At 41.7% G+C, this 19,093-nt stretch overlaps 1 protein-coding gene across 1 annotated transcript in view; it reads left to right on the forward strand.

The window, feature by feature from the left end:
• The window catches only part of TMEM178B (transmembrane protein 178B), a 205,944-nt gene extending 197,707 nt beyond the window's left edge, over nt 1-8,237 (forward strand). The window contains exon 4 of the mRNA XM_021552032.4: nt 7,836-8,237. Within this exon, the coding sequence (XP_021407707.1) occupies nt 7,836-8,086 (251 nt within the window). The 3' untranslated portion in view covers nt 8,087-8,237. The remainder of the gene's footprint in view (nt 1-7,835) is intronic.
• Nucleotides 8,238-19,093: the final 10,856 nt, after the last annotated feature.

Raw genomic sequence — 19,093 nt, forward strand, 5'->3', positions numbered from 1 at the left:
CAGAAGCTGAAGCAAGATTTAAATCACTTTCTTGTCTCCTCAGGTTGTCATCTCAGAAAACAACATTCCCCTTGGGTAAATTACTGCCACACTCACTTGGTCTAATCTGCCTGGACAGAGTCCAACTGGACACTGGAAACTGCATTTTAAAAGCAACTGGAAAAACTATAAATGAGTAAGGCCTTCCTCATTTCTGCCCAACCTGGCTCTTCCAGGGCATAGAGAGATCAGTCTTGTGTGGGCTACAGAGGATGAGCAGGCATTTCCTTTGCAACAGGAAAGGAGATTTCAGCATGACCCTTTAGGACTGTACAGTGTCAGTCTAGTTTGTTGCTTGCAAGCATTTATGTGGATGATGTAAACTTCATAGGAGTGCCCTGCACTAGGTGGTTCCTGTTGACCAAACAAAACTTCATCTTATTTTGATTTCTGACTATTCTCTTTCAGTAAGTGTATCAGCACATACAGAAAGGATTTTCTGTTCCTAACAAGTTAACTCAGGGAAACAGCAATAGAGCCCAGAGACTTTTGCAGTAAAGATCCTGAAAGTTGTACAAGCAGAGTCCTTTGGTCACTTGACAAAAATGAATGGATAGTCTTTTCTCCAGCACCTAAAGGGGAAATTATCCAAATCAGATAACCACCACCATCATCCCAAGTTGCCAATGACTTCTTTAGTACTGCCTTCAGCAAACAGAAGGATTAAAATGGCAAGTGACTAGCTATCCTCTAGAAGTATTTGTAGTGGCACACAGTAGGCAATATGGAAGAAAGCTATATTGAATTTACTTGAATTTACTTGTTGTACATGTTGTTCACTTTCACTTGTCTTGAAGAACATCTATCAGTAGACTTTTCAGCAATTTAGGATTTCCTGCACAAGAAAGATTACATGAATCCTCTTAGGCTCCTTCTGAGAGATGTCCAGTCTTTGGACTGAAAGAAAATGGTCTTACATACTTAGAGGTGTAATGAGCTCATTACTAAAAGACCAGATGCAATGTGATGCACAGATTCCTCATGCTACAGGACATATCCTCTGACAAGGCAAACCCAACCTGACTCTACAAGTTTCCCTTTAGTTCTGACAAATGCTTAGGGTGGAAAGCACCTGCCTAAGCTACAGCTTGATACTAAATTTGTGTCGTCTTCTGAGGCAAACCTGAGGTATGATGGAGTCACTTGAGTTTGTTCAGACCTCCAGTGCCTATTTAATCTTTTGGCCTCTGTCTGGATCATGCTGTGAGCTCCACACTACAGAGGATGAAAGAACCTGCCAGAAGCCTCTGTATGTTGCCAAGCACGGTGCTTGCTAGTGCATGGATGGGATAATTTTTCTTACTTTGGATTAGAATTTTTCTTCATTTTGACACTGTGGTCCTTTTCTTGCTTTCTGCTCCAGTAAAATTGGAATATCACAGTACTGCAACTGGCACAATTTTTGCTGTCTTCTGTGTTGTGGTTGCAAGTTCATGAGCAGTTATGTTTGCTTAATGGCTGTAGTCAACCCACTATTATTGCTAGGTTATTTTGGTTGGGTCATAGGAATCATCACTGCTAAAGAACTCAGAAGTTTATTCACTCAGGCTTTGATCTGAAAGCTTTCTTCTCTGCCTAGTCCATCAAACATGTGTGCCTTTAACTAAGTAGTGTTGCTTTTGCCTTATACGCCAGCTCACAGCTTCAGAGAGTGCTTGCTCATCACTGTATCTCACTGGCTGTGGCTGTGCACAGCATAGGCATCCACTCCCTGTGCAGCCCCATGCCCCGAGCGATACGGTCACTGAAATGTCACCATGTGCAAATCTGCAGTAAAAAATATGGACTGACACTTGGATCAGCAGGGCAAACTGGAGTTCAGCTCTCAGCTGCTGCAGCATTGCTCCTATATATGAGATCCTGATTTACACAAGCCTAAGCATGGTCCCCATTAAGCATTTGGGGTTGTGGCTGAGCACACATAATCCTCTGGTACCATAAGACATTGCAGCTTGTGCAGCAGCAGTCCCAGACAGGCACACAGGGGAGGTGACACACAGCAGAAGCACAGCACTGGCGTTCACTGGGCACCTCTGGCACCTTGTGAGGCAGCAGACCAAAGGCCAAATGCAAACCACATTCTGAGAGTGGCTATAATGCAATATCATGGCAGACCCTGCAGTTTATCTGGTCTACGGTATAATATAAAAATGCATTAAGTCCCAACCCAGGTGAAGATGTTATCTCACAAGGACACGGCACTAAATCTCCATCACCCAGTCAGATTTATCCTTCCATCTCCACTTTTTCATAAGGGCAATTTTCCAGTAAACCCCTTGCTATTCTGCAGCCTATTGGTGATGCTGCAAGCTGCTTCTGCTGGAACAGTACATAATTAAGGAATAATTTATATTCTATGCGTGTATGCACAGAGCAATAAAGTGTTCTCAAGAGCTGAGTGCTGCTGAGGCATTTAATCCGTGCACAGAAGGAGTTTACTGCAAAGCTGCTCCCACCCTCCAAAAGGCTTTTGTCATCACTGTATTGGGAGGGAATTCAGTGTATTCTTTAATAATTTCATTTGATTGGGATATAATTTAAATAGTTAATGCTTCACACTCCTCTTTAGGATCAGACATAATTTTGTTTGTTTGTTTGATGTACCTTGAAAATAGTAAAAGCTAGTAGGGCAGAGAGAAAGTAAAGATAATGTTTCACTTGTGAGATTTTTTTTTCTCCCATAGCCCTATAATAAAAGAAAGTGATGATAATTAAGTAAACAACACTCCTTCCAAAGACATTAGTGGCCACAAGAAGCTACTAGAAATACTTTAAAAGGCAGAGATTTACATTTATTTGAAAACTGCATGGTTTCAAAGGACATCTTAAAATCCATACCTTTGCAGTTCTCTTTTTATCTACCAATTTATAAGTAATACTTGACATTTCTATATGCTTTCAAAAATAACAGAAGGTGAGAAGAATCAGTTTTTGGGGTTGTTTACTCTGTACATCTGACAGCACAGTTTGTGAGTCATTTCTATCTGTTGTGGGGGGAAGGGAGAGAATGAACATCATTCTGTCAGATGCGAAAGAAATTATTTCCAAATCATGAGACAAATGATCTCTAGGAGGAGGGTCTCAGAGATGGGCTTGGTGCCCAGATCATTTTAATTACTGGCTTTTTGGATTTCCCATGCCTTTAAATTGGTGATGTCTCCTTCAGGCTCCAGTCAGACACCTCCTCTCTAATAATAAGGATGAGAGTGTTTAGATGAAGCTCCTGCCAACAGGGTCTGTTTATGCCCTAGCACCACAAAGGTCCCCCTTCATCTGCAGTGCATCTAAGAAAGGCACCAGTTCTTGTTTCAAAACACCAGGGACCTTGGGAAGCTCCTCAAGCTCTATCACTCTGGAAGTTGAGCCAGGTCTATGGGTGAAGGATGTGGCTTCTGACATGGTTCAAGGGGATACTAGCATCAGGGAAAATTCAAACAGATTTGCTATGGATGATTTGAGCCTGTTTGTGTTTAAATCATAAGCAATTTTGGTCTCCCCTGGGGAGAAGTTTAAAAACTGTGGTGGGATTGCAGACCCTCACACAGCTAGGCTGATTGGAAAGAAAGGGACATTTACAAAAAAAGAAAAAATTAATTCCTTGCAACAGAGGCCCATAGCATTGTTTGATATAATCATGCTTGAAAACAGCTACAGCAAAAGGCTCTGACTCATAATCCACACGGAATTAGGCTTTGACCAGCATTGACATTACCTTTCCCTGCAATCCCTCTTCAGACCACATCTGCCCCTGCAGCAAGGATGGCAGGACCCCAATCTTATATATATATATATATATATATATATATATATATATATATAATAAATTAATCTCTGTCCTAAAAAAACTTCAAATCTAAATGAAAGTGATGTTCAGTGTAATTTTTAATATTTTTCTGTAATATATAAGAAAAACAGGCACAAGATAACCAAGAGTTATTTAATAGCTCAGGTTCTCAAACCACTGATGATCATCAGCCTATTAGCAGGACAGGCACTGTCAGAACCAGGCCAAGATAAAGTGAGGCTACTTACAAGGAGTCAGGATGGAGCTTTGACTACATGTCAAAGAGTAGTTTCTGTGGCACAGACACAGCTTTACGTGAAATTTTGTCTCTCACTTGATTGAAACATTTTACAGTGACATGTGAATTACCTGTCAAAAATCCCACTGTTGCCATGTGTCGTTCATTAGGTTTCACTTAGGAGGATAATGTGTAAATCCCAGCACAAAGAACTTTGCGAGTTCTGCTCCCCCAGCTGCTGAAGGACACGGCCTTTATCTCCCTGGGCAGCTCATGTACCAGCGAGCTCTTATTGACACCTGTCATTCACATTTTGTGCCAGGGCCATGGCTGAACTACCAGCCTTCAGGTCTGGTCATCTGCTTGCAGTGAGTGATTTTCACAAAAAAATTAAAGTTTGTATCAGTGCAGTTTCCAGGAGATCTGGGGCATTAGTGCACTTGTAGGAGGATACCGCACTGACAGCAAAAACCTGGGAGGAAACTGCAGAAGGGTTCAGTTTGACTTCTGGGGAGAAAAAGGAGCATAGGGTTGGGAATGGTCATGACTTCCTTCAGTCCTGCTGCCTCTGAAGCACTGTGTCTGTAGTGCAGAGTGCCATGGGCAGGAGCAACAGCTTCCTTCCTCCTGCCACCTCAGCTCCATGTCTTACCTGGACTAGCAGAGGCTTCATTTCCACTGATAAATTCAGGTTTTGCATCTCTTTTACTCATGACTCTTTCACTACAATGGCCAACAACTGTGCAATTTACAAGGATGATCTTTTGTGTTGTGATTGCCAGTTCATGAGGAAAAGCTACCGAACAGTCATGAGGTAGGAACCTTACTTGTTTTTTATCAGTAGCCTTCCTGGTGAGAGGCCAGATTAACTACAAGAAGGAACTTCCTTGCTTGGCTGAACACAAGCAACACATAGGAGTCATAAAATGGCCATGAAGATTTTTCTAGGTGGCATAAAATGGTATTTTTTTGTGTCTGCAATGAACAGCACTAGAGAGACAGATAAGTCTGTGTTGTACAAGACATCCTGCAGAAGCACTGGGGGGTGACAGGCTGAGGACTGTGCTCTGCACTCTGTGACACTGGATTGCAGTCTTTATTTGCATCATGGGTTAGCACATACTCCAGAAAGGGGCCAGGCTTTTTTTAGAGAAGTCTCATGCTTGTGATTTGCTTAGTTCTCTAGTGTTGTTACTTGCTCCTCTTTGTTGTTCCTTTGTTAAGGGGCAGAATACCCTCAGCAAGGTGGAGAGCAAATATATTGGGCCCTGCTCAAATACAAAGAAGAAGCAACACTCATTGCACTGAAGAGCTTGTGAACAAAACAGCCAAGACAAAGCGTGAAAGCACAGGGAGCATTTGAAATCCAAAGTTATTTCCTTCCCTTTTATACTTAGCAAATGCAGCTTTAGTCTGGCCACACAGATTTTCCCACCCACCTCTCTTAACAATCTTGTATTTTGAGAGAACAGAAATTACCATGTTCTTACTAGCAAAGAAAGGCCTTCCCTGTCATTTTCTAAACCACAACCATTTGAAATGAGCCACAGAGCTCAGTTCAGAGTACAATGCCTCTGAGGTATTATTGTGTGTATATCCCACAATGTTCTAGCCGTTCTGACATAGAACACAGGGAGCAACCACATTCTTGTCACACATCTTCATATTATTGAATAACCTAAATAACACAGTAAAACATGGAAAGGACATGTGGTTCCTAATCAAACAACCTAATTTTTGACTAATGGATTGTGGGATGGAGATCTCCCCTTTCATCCTACTTTGTGCATTGAAGTAGTATAGGACAATTCCAGAGCCTGGGATCTCACAAGGCTTTTGCAAGAATCCAGATCACTGATTGCAGACTGCTGGGGTGTTGATAGGAGGCAAGAAGGCTGTTTTGAATGAGATAGGCATAGTACCTACTTCAGCAGATCACTGTTCCTCACTGGTAGACAGTGGCACTCCCATAATTTGAGTATTTATGAATATCCTGGGCCATCTGGCAGCTGTACATGGCATTAGGGGAAGCACCTGACCTTTATTTATAGATAGCAGAGACTATCTATAAGTTACATTCCAAAATACAGTGGAGAAAAGGCCATACAAACAGGCACAGCAGTGATCAGAAGAGGGAACAGAGACAGAACAATAACAGTGGCCCCACTGTAGGTCCATGATAGAGATTTGCCTGTAGATTTAATACCTATGTGATGTTCCTGTTAAATAAAGGAGGTGGGTATAGCGCAAAGTCCACACATTTTGGTGATGCGTTTATGTTTCTGCAAATGCTCCCAGTTTCTGAACTAAATTCCATGGCATTTCACCAAATAATCTTAGCTCTGTGTTCCCAGTGGGAAGTGTCAAATTCATTTATTCAATGCAACTGCAACTAAAAAGAGCAAAGCAGCAGAGGAACAACAGCAGAAGTGTTGCAGAAGAGGAGCAGAGCCAGTGGCAGGAAGGAGTAGAAGGAAGCAAGGGCACCTATTAAGCAAAAGACAGGAGCTTGTCACTGAAACTAGGCAGATTGTGACTATTGTGAAAGATTATGCTGGTTTAGGGGTGGGACCAGGAAAAAGAGGACATTCCTCACCAGCAGCTGTAAGTGAAGAGATGCAGGACATGCTGCACAGGTAGCACATGTCACATGTCACTGATCCATGCAGGAACGGAGGAGGACACACAGGACTGACCGTGTGTGTCCTATAGCACGAATCCTGTAGGCTGCATTCTGTGCCCAGGGCTCTCCAGGCAATTTAGAGTCCCACAAAGGAAGGAATTAGAGAAGAAAAATAAAGTACCAACTTCATGCTGATGTGAGTTGTTATCTCTTGTGGCAGGTGTGTAGCATCTGTATCTATCAATTATTTGGCATGTGGGTGGCAATTGTGACATTTCAGGAGCTCAGAGTTTAGCTTCTATGAAGCTGGAGGCCAAAGATCAAAATTAGACTCATCTGAGTGGGATAAAGTTCAGCCCTCATCTGATATGAATGTCTTTCTGTAACACCACCTGACAGAGTTAGGAAGTTTGTCCTCGCCATGTTTTCGGGAAGAAATAAGAAATGAAATATTGCTGCAGAGATGGAAAACAAGAACAGGATATTTTGAAGATTTCAGCAATGTGGCAGAGGGCATCTAGATTGAAACTGGAGTCATGCAAAGGGCAGAATCTGAGTTTTGTAAAGGATTTTAAGATTTTTTTTCTTTTAGTGATTTTAAAAGGAAACTGTATAATGAAAATTCTGTATTTTGATATAAGGAAAGTGTGAAGAAAATCTCCCACGTAAGTTCAAATGTACATTTCAACAGAGCCAGAATATGACAAGTATATTGTAATATTCTATAAAGTCTATCACTGAAAAACTGGAATGAAACAAAAAAAATCAAGGTTATTTTCCCCTCCAAAAATGTCAAAACAAGATTATTCACTCTGTATTTATTCTGTAAAGCAAAGTTTCAGAAAAAATCAATGGTTCCATGGAGCATCTGGTTCCCAAGGGAGTGCTCATAATGAAAAAGTGCTCCTGTTGAAGTTTCTCCATACAGCTCTGTCAGCAGCAGATCAATATTCAAGGCTCTGGTGGCACTCAGTGCTTTCTCCATGGAGCCTCCAGACTAAGCCACTCTCTATACAAACGTCTTCCCTTAGGCACTTCCTTACTGCTTGAACCAGCTCTTCTCAGGCAGCTTGGAAAAGGGTTTGTCTATCACTCTTCTAACTTCTCTTTCTTTTTTCCTCCCTCCTTCTCCCCTTCCCGCTCTCCTCCAGGAACCTTCTGCATCATTTCACTGTGCACGTGCGTGGCTGGAATCAACTTTGAGCTCTCCCGCTACCCCCGCTACCTGTACGGACTTCCCGACGACATCAGCCATGGCTATGGCTGGTCCATGTTCTGTGCGTGGGGGGGCCTGGGCCTCACTCTCATCTCTGGCTTCTTCTGCACTCTGGCCCCTTCCGTCCAACCTGTCCCCAGGACCAACTGCCCCAAATCTAGACCTGAGAACGGGACAGTGTGCTAAAACAAATAGCAAACAAATACACACACACACAAAGACATATATATGTATATATATATATATATATATCTATGTGTATGTATGCCAAGGTATGCCTATACATGCATATATATGTATATATAATTATATATATATAAAATCTCAAATTAATGCCAGTGCCAAGGTAGAGCTGAGTCCAACATGGCACTCACATCTCCACTGGACTCTGTTGCTTCATTCTTTCTCACAGTGATGGGAAAGCTTTTCTCTCACATGGCTCTTCCATCCAACTCTTAACTTCAGCATCATACCTTAGAGGTCAAATGAACCTACAGTTGCACCTACCTACTGCCATTTGGGAGGGGGAACAGGAGATCCATGTGGGGAATCTGGAACCAGAATCTGTACAGGACATGGTGGGGGCAGAGGCGGTGGGGGGATGATGAAAAAAGTGTGTTCATTGCAGCCAGAAGGGAAAATGTAAACAGCAAGCAAATGAAGCATTTGAGCCAGTTCAACAACATACCTCCTAAAGGCCATTATCAGAAACCGACCCATGTTCTTTTTCTTTCTCAAAACAAAATGACAGAAGTCGTGTCATTGGTTTTGTTGGGTTTTTTCTTCTTAAAACACAGAAAACAAAATGGACAGAATGTGTGAGGAAAAATAGAAAAGCATTTTCTCTTTGCCTGCCAAACTTTAGAGAGAAGCAAACAAGTGAAAATAATAATAATTAATAATAATAAAAATCATCCAAGAAAATAAAACCAGAAAACAATAAAAATCTCCAAGAGAACACCTCAGCGGACTTTCCAACAATGCGGTTTTAATCTTCCAGCTGCCTTACATCCAGGCTTACAACTGAGGCTGAACTGCTAATGTGAATGCAGCAGAAGGCCTTTTGAAAATGCTGTGATACATGTGTGTATAACTTTTTCTTCCCTCTTTATTGATTTTTTTTAACAAAAAGAAAAATTTAAAACATTGAAATGTGATTGTCCACCAAACCATCCATGCTGTGTTTGTGGCCCAAGACTGAGGCACCGCAACGCAGAAGTGTGAGAAAAGCCATCAGGTCTGAGACAGCTCATCTTCTCTGATGGATTTCAGCAGGTTTTATTTTTCATGGAGCTTCTGAAAGTTCAGGATGGTGGATCCAGGGGAAGACTGACCAAGGAGAAGGGAGGTGGGGGGAGACCTGGTAGCTGTTCTTCCCAGGGATTTGATGGAATGGGATTTCATCAAGTCTCTGGTTTGGATGTTTGAGACAACTGAGCAAAAGCCATTATGAAGGAGGAAAAGGGAGCTAATTTCTGTAGAAGATAAGTAAAAGATGCCTCTCATTGTGTTCATGTATGCCAAATAAGACCTTCCCACATCTTGTCTTTGGAAACTGCCCTGATTCAATGGACATCTCCTCTCTCCATCTGGGAGAACTGTGTACAGATGGATGTGAAAGGGTCAGATGCAGAGAACAGAGATTCATTTCCCATGAGTTTAAACATTGTATGGTATAATGTGAATCTGCAAATGGAACTCTCTTTTTTTGGTCTTTCTCTTTTTCCTGCTACTCTTCTTCCTATTGTCTCCTTTTTCCTTCCCTCTGCTCTTCCCATTGTTCAGGTCATAGGTCCCAGAAGAGCTAAACAAATAGCTAAGTCTGGAGAGGGGGGTGAAGACCATTAGAGGAAGAAAAGAATTTTGGCTGTGAGGACAGTGGATCCTTGCAGGATACCAGTGGCTGAGGGGAAGGTAGGGAAGAAGGGCCAAGGGTGTAGCCAAAGGGACTCTGAAGAAGGATGACTGAATTGCCACGTGCAAAAGTGAGGACACCACTAACAAATATGCAGGCAAAGGGAGGGTAAATATGCAGGGCAAAGAAAAAAGATGTCCCTAAAACCAGTCCAACCCAACATGCTCTTTATTCAGGGATAGTACCAGCAATCCTTTCTCACATGATAGCTGCATGATATCAGTCCTCATTAGTCAATAAAAAGTCATCCTCTCCATCTGAAATATCTCATATGGAGAAGGAGCCTGTGCCTGCTGCACAGCAATGCAGACATTAATTTCCAGGTCATGCCATTTACACAGATGGCAAGAAACAGTATTACTTGGTTTAAAAATATCCAGCTAACAAATTCTTACACACGTAGTTGTATTACAGTGCTCAAAGAAATGAGGTTGCTGGAGGGCATGTTGGAATAGAGTAGATTTCTTTCATTCTTGCTCAGCTACCTAGCTTTTGTTTTCTGTTGTCTACAGATTCCCCAAACATGCCAATCCAAGATGCTAAGTCAGTGTGCTTCCACTGAAGTGCCATCCCTGTCAACTGAAGTTTCACAGTTTCACAATTTCATTTTACATTAGATGTGACCAGAGAAATTACTTATTTATTTGAGTTGAAAATACAAGCCTTTTGAAGAAACTTCCTTTTAAAGCAGATTGTTTTTGTTTTTTTTTTTTTTGGAAAAGTTTTCAAATAGAGTGGTTTTGAAAAGTTTTGAAATCATTTGACTGTGCAAGTGCCTACGTGGTAAGGAGGTTGATGAATTACCATTGAACAGAAGAAGGAAATTTAAAACAAAAACAGCCTTGGAGAGCTAAATGATGGCTGAATGCAGAAAACCAATAACTGGAAGCCAAAAAACTATAAAAATTTGTTCATTTCTTCAAAGCATGAAAAATTCTGGAAAAAAAACCTTTATTGGTAAGAAATTATTAGGAAAATTACAGCTGTTTAATTAAAACAGCTTTGAATGCAAACTTTCTTTCTCCTCTGCAGTGCTGAATGCGATAGGAAAGGTGTTTCATGTAAATACAGTTATCTGGAATGATACAGGTAAGCCATAGTCACAGAGATACCTATCTGGAGTCCACTGTCAGGCCCTGTGGCAGGCAGAGCAGCTCCTGTGATGATGTACCCTTGGGTGGTCCTTGAATGTTCACAGGGTGTATTCTACAGATACAGTTTTGAAAGAGGTATAGCAGTAAAATTTAAAGAAATTGAAGTAATTTTGCTGCTTGATGATTTTCAAAGGTTTCCTTTTCTTCTGCAGCTGACATAAAACCAGTTTTGCCTTGAAGTATTCTCTGATGGTATTGGTTTACAAGCTGTATATAAGTCTCTGTGTCTGTCTGTGTGTGGCAGTGCTGGAAGAGGGTTATGGTTATTTTTATTAACAACAGAAAAGTGTTGACCCTGAATCTTTGGGCCAGTTCTGTGATTTTCCACTTGCTCTAGCATAGTGTCTGTAAGTCCTGTGTGGCTATGAAGCATCTTAAAATCTATGGTAATGCCTGAAGCAGCAGATGATCATGTCACCTTAATCTCCAGCTGGATTGCCAAAAGAACCATTTGTCCAAACACCAGTTATCTCATCATGGCTTTAAGTAAGGGCAGAACCCCTTTGGGGGATTGTGAATTTCTGCTCCGTGCTTCTCGAAGAACTGGCAAGAGTCCCATGTGCTTCCATAGCCCTGAATAGGGGTCACAGCCCCACCACCCCTTCTGAGTGCTTGGCTTGTCTTTAGAGAGGCTTGATCCAGAACACATCCAGATGCAAATTTGTGATGGTTAGTGTCTCCATCTCTTCTGAGCTGAGGCACTCTCATAGCTCCTCTGAGTTTCTGCCTTTCAGGGGAGGCTTTGAAGTATCTTTTTGAACAGAGATTGATTCTTTTTTACTAGTGTGTGGTTTCTTAGTTGGAGGAGCAGCTAATTAGAAATCTCTTATCAGTGATGTCAGCATTAAGGGGCTTGACCCTGTCCCTCAGATCTGCTCTGGCCAAGTGCCTAAGCATGTGCTTTACTTGGAGCATGTGACTAATCCCCTTAAATTTGGTTGATTACTCATATGCTTAAAGTCAAGAATGTGCTTTCTTGGATAACATTCAGCTTCCTGCAGAGTCCAGCCCACACTCTTCTTTTCCCATCCTTCCCCTGTAGATAAGGTGACACTCTGTCCTAGCCTGAGCAACCAGTATGTTCTTGGTCTCCCTTTCTGTGAGGTGGAAATGCAGCATCCATATCTGGCAGGCTCTTTGCCACACATAACCATTCATGTTGCACTTCTGGGACAGCACATCTCTGTGTTCCAGTGCCCACAGAGCCACTGGAGTGCAGTCAGCACAGATACCCTAAAATGCCCATCCTAAGGATGCAGGATGAATTGGCTCAACCCACAGTGATTTGCAGGCTGAGGTTTTCTATGTAGTGACTCACTTGTGTTGTTGCCCTGTGACTGCAAGGAGTCAGCTGCAGGGGTTCTGCTGTCTGTCCCTGCTGGGACACTGTACATCTGAAGGGGATGTGTGGCAGGAGCACACATGCCCTGTATCCTATGTCCTACAGGATAGGTGTCCTATAGGACACCTCCTTCTTCAAGCTAAAGCTGTTTGTGTGTTAAATTTCCTAACCCATATTAGCTGCTTGTATATATCATCAATCCCTTCTTCCTCTCTGCAAACACACAACTGATCTTTCCTCATCTAAATAGTACAGTCCCTCCAGTTCTTTTTCTAGTTGGGCAATTTTTTCTTCTACCCCAGGGACAGTCACAAGTGGATCACAAACCACTAGTGACCAGATCAATTTCTTTGAAATACTGCTTTTGAAAAATCATCATTACTTTTTAAAATATTATTCCAGCTGCAATAACAAATGAAAGGGAAAAAAAACCATCCTGAGTCGTCTAAAGAGAGGATCCTCATCCTCCCAGGAGTGAATTGTGAGAGTGCAGGTATTCTGCTTTCCTGTGGATGCAAGTAATTTGGGACCATTTTTAGCTATGGCATGTTAGCTGTGCAGTTCAATGAATGGTGAAGAAAGCAAAGTTGGTGAAGGAGGGAATTGATGTGCAAGGGTTATTTTAGATTTCCAAGCATTCCTGGAAGACTGTGTCTTCATGGCTGTCCATTTACTCACTGTGCAGCGCCTCTGAATCAGGCTCATCCCTGGAGCCCCACGGATAAGCAGAGCTCAGAAGAAAATCACTGTAATCTGTCCTTAATTCTTGAGCACCACGCTAACTGCCAGCAGCGAAATGGAGGGAAAATAATATGTTGCCAAGTATAGCTTAAATAAAGACATTCATTATTCGGGCTCTTTCTTCTCTGTATCTCTACTTAGGCCTAGAAGGGCTACAGGAGTGCTCAGGCACATTCACACGCTCCACCACTGCATTTCTTGCCCCCAGGTTTCCCACACCTTCATGGTCCAAACCGCTGTGCTCATCCAGCCAGCAAGGGAAGACTCATGGTGAAAAACTGAGACAGCTCTGAATGATTGCCAGGTACCAATGACAGACAAAGAGTAAAAAGTGGGCATGAAACACAAACAGCATGTAAAGATTAGTGACAGATGAATTTCTAAGGTAGGAAATGAAGTTCAAAAAAGCCTAAAGTTTGATTACTAACTCCAGGCCAGATCCATAAAATCTTGATTCTGCCAGTCTAAGGTGAAAAATCAAAAACCAGGACTTAGCTCAAAATGTACAGTTCACTTTTTCCATTCATAGCCAGGAATATAATGCAACTATTCCATAGTCTGTTGAGGTTCACAGAAAGCTCAGATGCCTTAGAAAATATTTTAGTTCTGTCTTGGTTAACACCAAAAATGAAATGTGTGCTTATACACCCACAATATCTATTCTTTGGCTTTAGAAAGAAAGTCATCAGATGCTACCTCCCCTCCCTCCCTGACATCACCCCAGTTCAACTTAGGGTTTCCATCCTGTATGCCCCACTAACACCCCAATCATAGAGCCTTCTTCAGAGCCATAATTATTAATTGTAACATTTTGACAACAAGTACTGCTGGTGCCAGGGGGCTCTATCAAGCTTCATGTTGACATCAGTTGGAGATCAGGAGCCTCATACAGTGATGTCAATTTAATTGCATTAGGCCTTGCACAAGTTTAGGATTTAACTTGAGAAAGAATCTGGATGATTGCCTCAATATAGGCCACAAGAGGGAAATGAAATTCTGGTCACCTCTAGTAAAGCACTCTAGAATCACAGATCAATTGTCCTTCCCTTGTTCAGGGAAGATTTTCAATGAAAATATCATTCTCAGATAGGCTATCTCCAGGGAAGAGTGGGAGAGTGAAAAAAAGGAGACCCAACAGCAGTTGCTTCAAAATTGGTAGAACTCTCTGAGGATAATCCAGTATCACCCTCAGTATCAGCAGCAGGAAATGTCATTTCTAGTCCTTCTAGGACTGCACTTTTATGATCTTCCTTCACTGATTAACACTCCTGCACAGTGGCAAAAAGTCAAAAAGTTACTTCCAAAATTTTCTTGCATAGGGTGTGTACACATGGGCACCCTCACTCCCTTCTTTCCTTAAACACACACATGTGCACATCCCACATGATGTGGATGCCAGGAACCTGTAAAAGTGTCCTATATAGAGAGATACATAGCAAAATGCAGCATAATTGTTCTCTGTTCTTTTACACTGAACTCAGGAGTTGCAATGCAATTCAGATGCCATCTGTGTCTCTTTTAGGTTGTGTATGCTGATCACATGCAAAATCTCTGCTGGAGATGCATGAGGAAGCACAATACAAATAAATTTGATATTTTCCATCAAAAAGTATTTGGATATTTAAAGAAGAGATGCCAATGTATCTCCCCCAAATCAGAAATGTTTGTGATCCCCTAGTGTAACAATCCCACTGTGCCAAGAGTCAGAGCCACGGTAGGACACCCCTGTGCCTGCAGAGGGCTTGTGTAGGCTGCTGTGGGTAAAGATGCTGGGCACAGCAGGGAGCTTCATATCCCGTGGGACTGAGCCCTACCTGTGGCAGCAGGACACAGGAATATCTCTGTAAAGGCAATTCCTTCAAGTGGCCTTGTAACTCGCCAGTGGGTCAGAAATACTCAGGCAGCAACAGTGATTCTGCAGTAGGTGAGATAAAGAGTAAAGCCTTCAAAAACCTGTGGGTTTTGCTCCAGTTTCAAAATTATGTAGACTCCAAGGAGTATGAATCAGTCATGGATTAGTCTCCTGGGGCCAGATACACGAAACAGCTTCAGCATCCAGTTCCTCTTTAGACAGTGAATAAAGCACTAAATGCTTTTGGTGCCTAATATTTTTTTTAAAAAACGCATACGGTTCTAATTTGCTTAAGCTCTCATGATGTTTTATCTCAAAAATAGTTTTCTTCTGGCTGTAAAGCATAAGACTGTATTTTTTCTACAAAGAGTTATTCATTAACAATATAGATCATAAGAAAAAGGTTCAAGTAATCAGAACAACAAAAAGTGCAGCCTTAGACTATTCAGCTAGAGTGTACTGAATTATTTATAACTCCTGGGCACCTACAGCAATCACAAATATCTAATTTAAACTGTTACTATTTTTACTTGGCAATTTCCATCACTTAGAGTGTTTATATCTATGTATTTGCAGTTTGATCTTTTGCAGGACAAATTTCCCCTACTTACACAGAAAAGCATATTTGGGAACTTTGGAGGTATTTTTTCTGCAGTAACTTTAATTATTTTAAAGCATTTTGGGGCTAAGTGTGATAGACTACAACTTTCAAAACTCTAAACTGTATCTAAAATGAGCTTGAACTTTCAGTTCTTTCTCAAATTAAATTCTCTTTGATTACAGGTCATTGAGATCAAGGAGAAATTTGTTCAATTAGTAGATGTAACACTGGGTCCTATTTATATGTATATGTGATGAGGGGACTTAGGTAAGGGGGTTGCACTTCTATGTCAGCCTACTTAAGGATCTTTTGCATAGATATAGGAAATGTCACTGCTAAGTCACTCCAACTTTCTATCAATCTCTTTTTGTAAAAAACAACCATTCTACTTGTGTGTGGCTGGAATAAAGCATTATTAAATCAAGCCCATAGGCTGACACGCATACACTTGTATATATGTGTATATTTGTATATATATTTGTAAATTTATGAAAAATGTATCTTCATGATTGCCTGAAATAACCTGAGGTTGATGTACAGAATTTCAGGCAAAGGACTGTTTCTTTTTCACAATCCTCACGTATCTCAGATTTAAACCAAAACAAACTAAAAGTACTATTTCCCAGGAAAATCCTCATTTTGCCATTACACCAGTTGAGGAGGGGTACCACACTTAAAGTCAGCAGCACACACATCTACACACGTACATCCAGTCAAAGGACTGGGTCTCAAGGGCTTTTTTAAGGAAATGGAATGGACTGAAAAAGCAATGGTAGAATTTCTGTTCAGCACTAGCTCTCTCAATTGATTCTCTTGTCCTTTATTAGGAGGCCCTTTCTAGAGATGCTGTTCTTCTCTTTAGATGTATGTTTGGGAGGAGCACCTTTGTGTGTGACACTGAGCCACCAAAAGGCCAGGATTCCCTGACCCACTCTTGTCCCCATTAACCTTAGACACTGCACTGAGTTCATGATGTTAATGGGCCCATCTCCCTTGGCTTCTTGTACAGGTAGTGAAGAGAGACAGCTGCTTACAGGTATTGACCTAGCAAAACTGACATCTAAGCTTTAGTAGCTCCTCCTTGCTTCATGCAATGACCACTCACCTATCTTGAGTCTTGAGTGATCTCAAGATCTTAAAAGATCTTAAATCCTGGTGAGATGAATCAGGTACCTAGTGCAGGAGAGCATCCATATGGAGATAGCTGTGCCTGTGTGCTTCAGGTGCATGACCTGGGCTCATCTGTCAAACACAGGTTTTAATTTGGAAAGCCTGTTGGAACAAAACAAGATGTTCACAAGAGCCTTCCCCTCTCAAACTGCAATGTGAGTGCAAAGGATAGAGCTTGTCTGAACCCCTGGAAATAGCATTTGGGGTGAGTGCCTTGTGGTGGCCTCCAGGCACAGATGACTGGGTGGCCCCAGTGCTGGAGGTCAGAGATCTTTGGTCTGAACTCTTCACCTTTCTCTGCCAGTCCTGGGCATTGCTGAAGCAGTTCAAAGAGTGAATTTACATCTTAAACCTTTTGAACAGCTGAGCTGAGCTGTTCAAAGGTTACTTTTCTTGCTTTATTTCCAAACTGGCCTGAAAAAGTCATCTAGCTGGTAGTGATAATTAAAAACTTCTCTTCCAAGATACAGTCTGGGTAGCTTCATGTTCTTTTTTTTTCAGTGTTAATAACTGCTTTACAAACAGCTTACATGGATATTAAAGAGATTGCAATTTCATCCCCTATTTTTGGGATTATAGTTGTCCTCAGAAAAAACTGAGGACTCAACAAAAAGATGAACTGTGGCTGTATAATTCAGAAAGCTGCTCTGACAAGGCTGAACGTACATCTTCATCTCATGGTGAGAGTCTCTCAGAGCCAAACTTGGAATTGCATATTGATAGTGAGTCTATCTAGAATGACCAGAAATTTAATTTAGCATTAGAACGTTGGAAGTCTTGCATAGTCTCATATATTACCTGAATAAAACAAACACAGTGAGAGGAGTGGGAAAATTAAACTGATTTCTGAAAACTCTAAGGTTAAGTGAACTTTGGATCTTGTGCCAATATATGGTCACTACTATTTGTTTGTACAGCTAAATTTAAGTCAGTGACTTGACAATCTTCACCTATTTCTAAGAACAACTTTATTTTTAAAAATACTGTTAAGGTTTTGACAAGAGGGACTTCAGAGAACTGTAAAATTAAGATTTAATACTGTGTACTAGTACTGAAGGAAAGACTTTAGTTAGAAAATGGAAGATAAAGCTGAGTTCCAGGGATGAAATGTTATTTTTCAGCATGGTACTACCTTGCCCAAGCTGTAGTGTATCATCCTGACGTTCTTCTCCTGTTCTCCATTTCCCTGTTTTGAGAAGTAAGATATATATCTCTGTCTCCCTCTCTTCCTTTTCCTCCCTGTGTGTGAGAATACAGACATGCTTCCTGTAAAGACATTTTTCTCTAAATTTCATTCCATACCAGCTCTTGCATATGTGACTGTTTTGTTGTTTGAGATGTCTGTGAAAAAGAAATAAAGGCTTTAAGAGTGAACTTTGGAAATGAGGAGAAGCTTGAGAATATATCAAATTTAAGGATTCAGCACCATTTTCTGCAAGATTTTTCAGAATTTTCCTAAATTCTCATCATCACTCTCCTGCCCTCCCTCTCTGTGAGAGGGATGAGGAAGATACTGGGATGTGGGACTCTCAAAGGTTCCTTTTTAAACTGTTGACTCACTATGTCCCACAAGGATTTTGCAGGTTTTTCAGAGTTTTAGTGTCAAAGAAAACCTCCTTTTAAAAGGTGATAAAGTCAATGCACAAGATCACATGGGAGGAGGTTCTAAGGGGTGACTCCATACCAGTTTATCTTTGTTTCCCATTCTTTATGACAGTCCTGCTTGCCCAGCCATGCACATTCACCTCTCTTCTGGGTTTGTTTTGCCAAGGTTTGCCAAGAGGGGCCTGCCTGACCTCTCACCCCCATGATGCACTTGGATAACTTTCCACTTTCTCTCAAAAAACCCTGTCTCACCTCCTAATGAAAGCTATAACCACTCCTGTGACTCTGCCACATGGAGTGAATGCCCAGGCTCCATGGGACAGAGCAATGCCTGGCACTGAGGCGATCCCGGGGGAAAGGAAGAAGAATGGGTGGAGCACTCAGGCCATCAGAGCTTCAGTGTCACCTTCCCCTGCAAGCTCTCCTGCTGCCCACGAACCTCTCAGCCAGTTCAGCACGAGGGTCTGACTCTCACTTTCCCCCTTGTGCCCATGGGAATTGTGTGTGGATGTGCAAAACACTCCTGTGTGAGGGCACAAGCGTTGGCTACACGGGGCAGGGAGAAACCAGACCCACTGGACTCCCCACCATCCACTGCAGGTGCATCTCATGAAGGTACTTGCTCTTCAGGATTTCTTCTGCCCCAAGTAATATTCAGCTAACCACATGATGCCACACTGGCCAAAAGTTTTTGAAGGATTTCCCTTTCTTGACTTTCTCATTGGTCCTTTTTTCCTTATGATTTTTTTTCTTCCTCAGAAGAAATGAAGCAATTCCCATAATCATCTTTTGATGATGATAAAAGTTGCATCA

Source organism: Lonchura striata, chromosome 1A, assembly GCF_050655825.1.
Source record: "Lonchura striata isolate lonStrDom1 chromosome 1A, ASM5065582v1, whole genome shotgun sequence".
NCBI classification, from domain to species: Eukaryota; Metazoa; Chordata; class Aves; order Passeriformes; family Estrildidae; genus Lonchura; species Lonchura striata.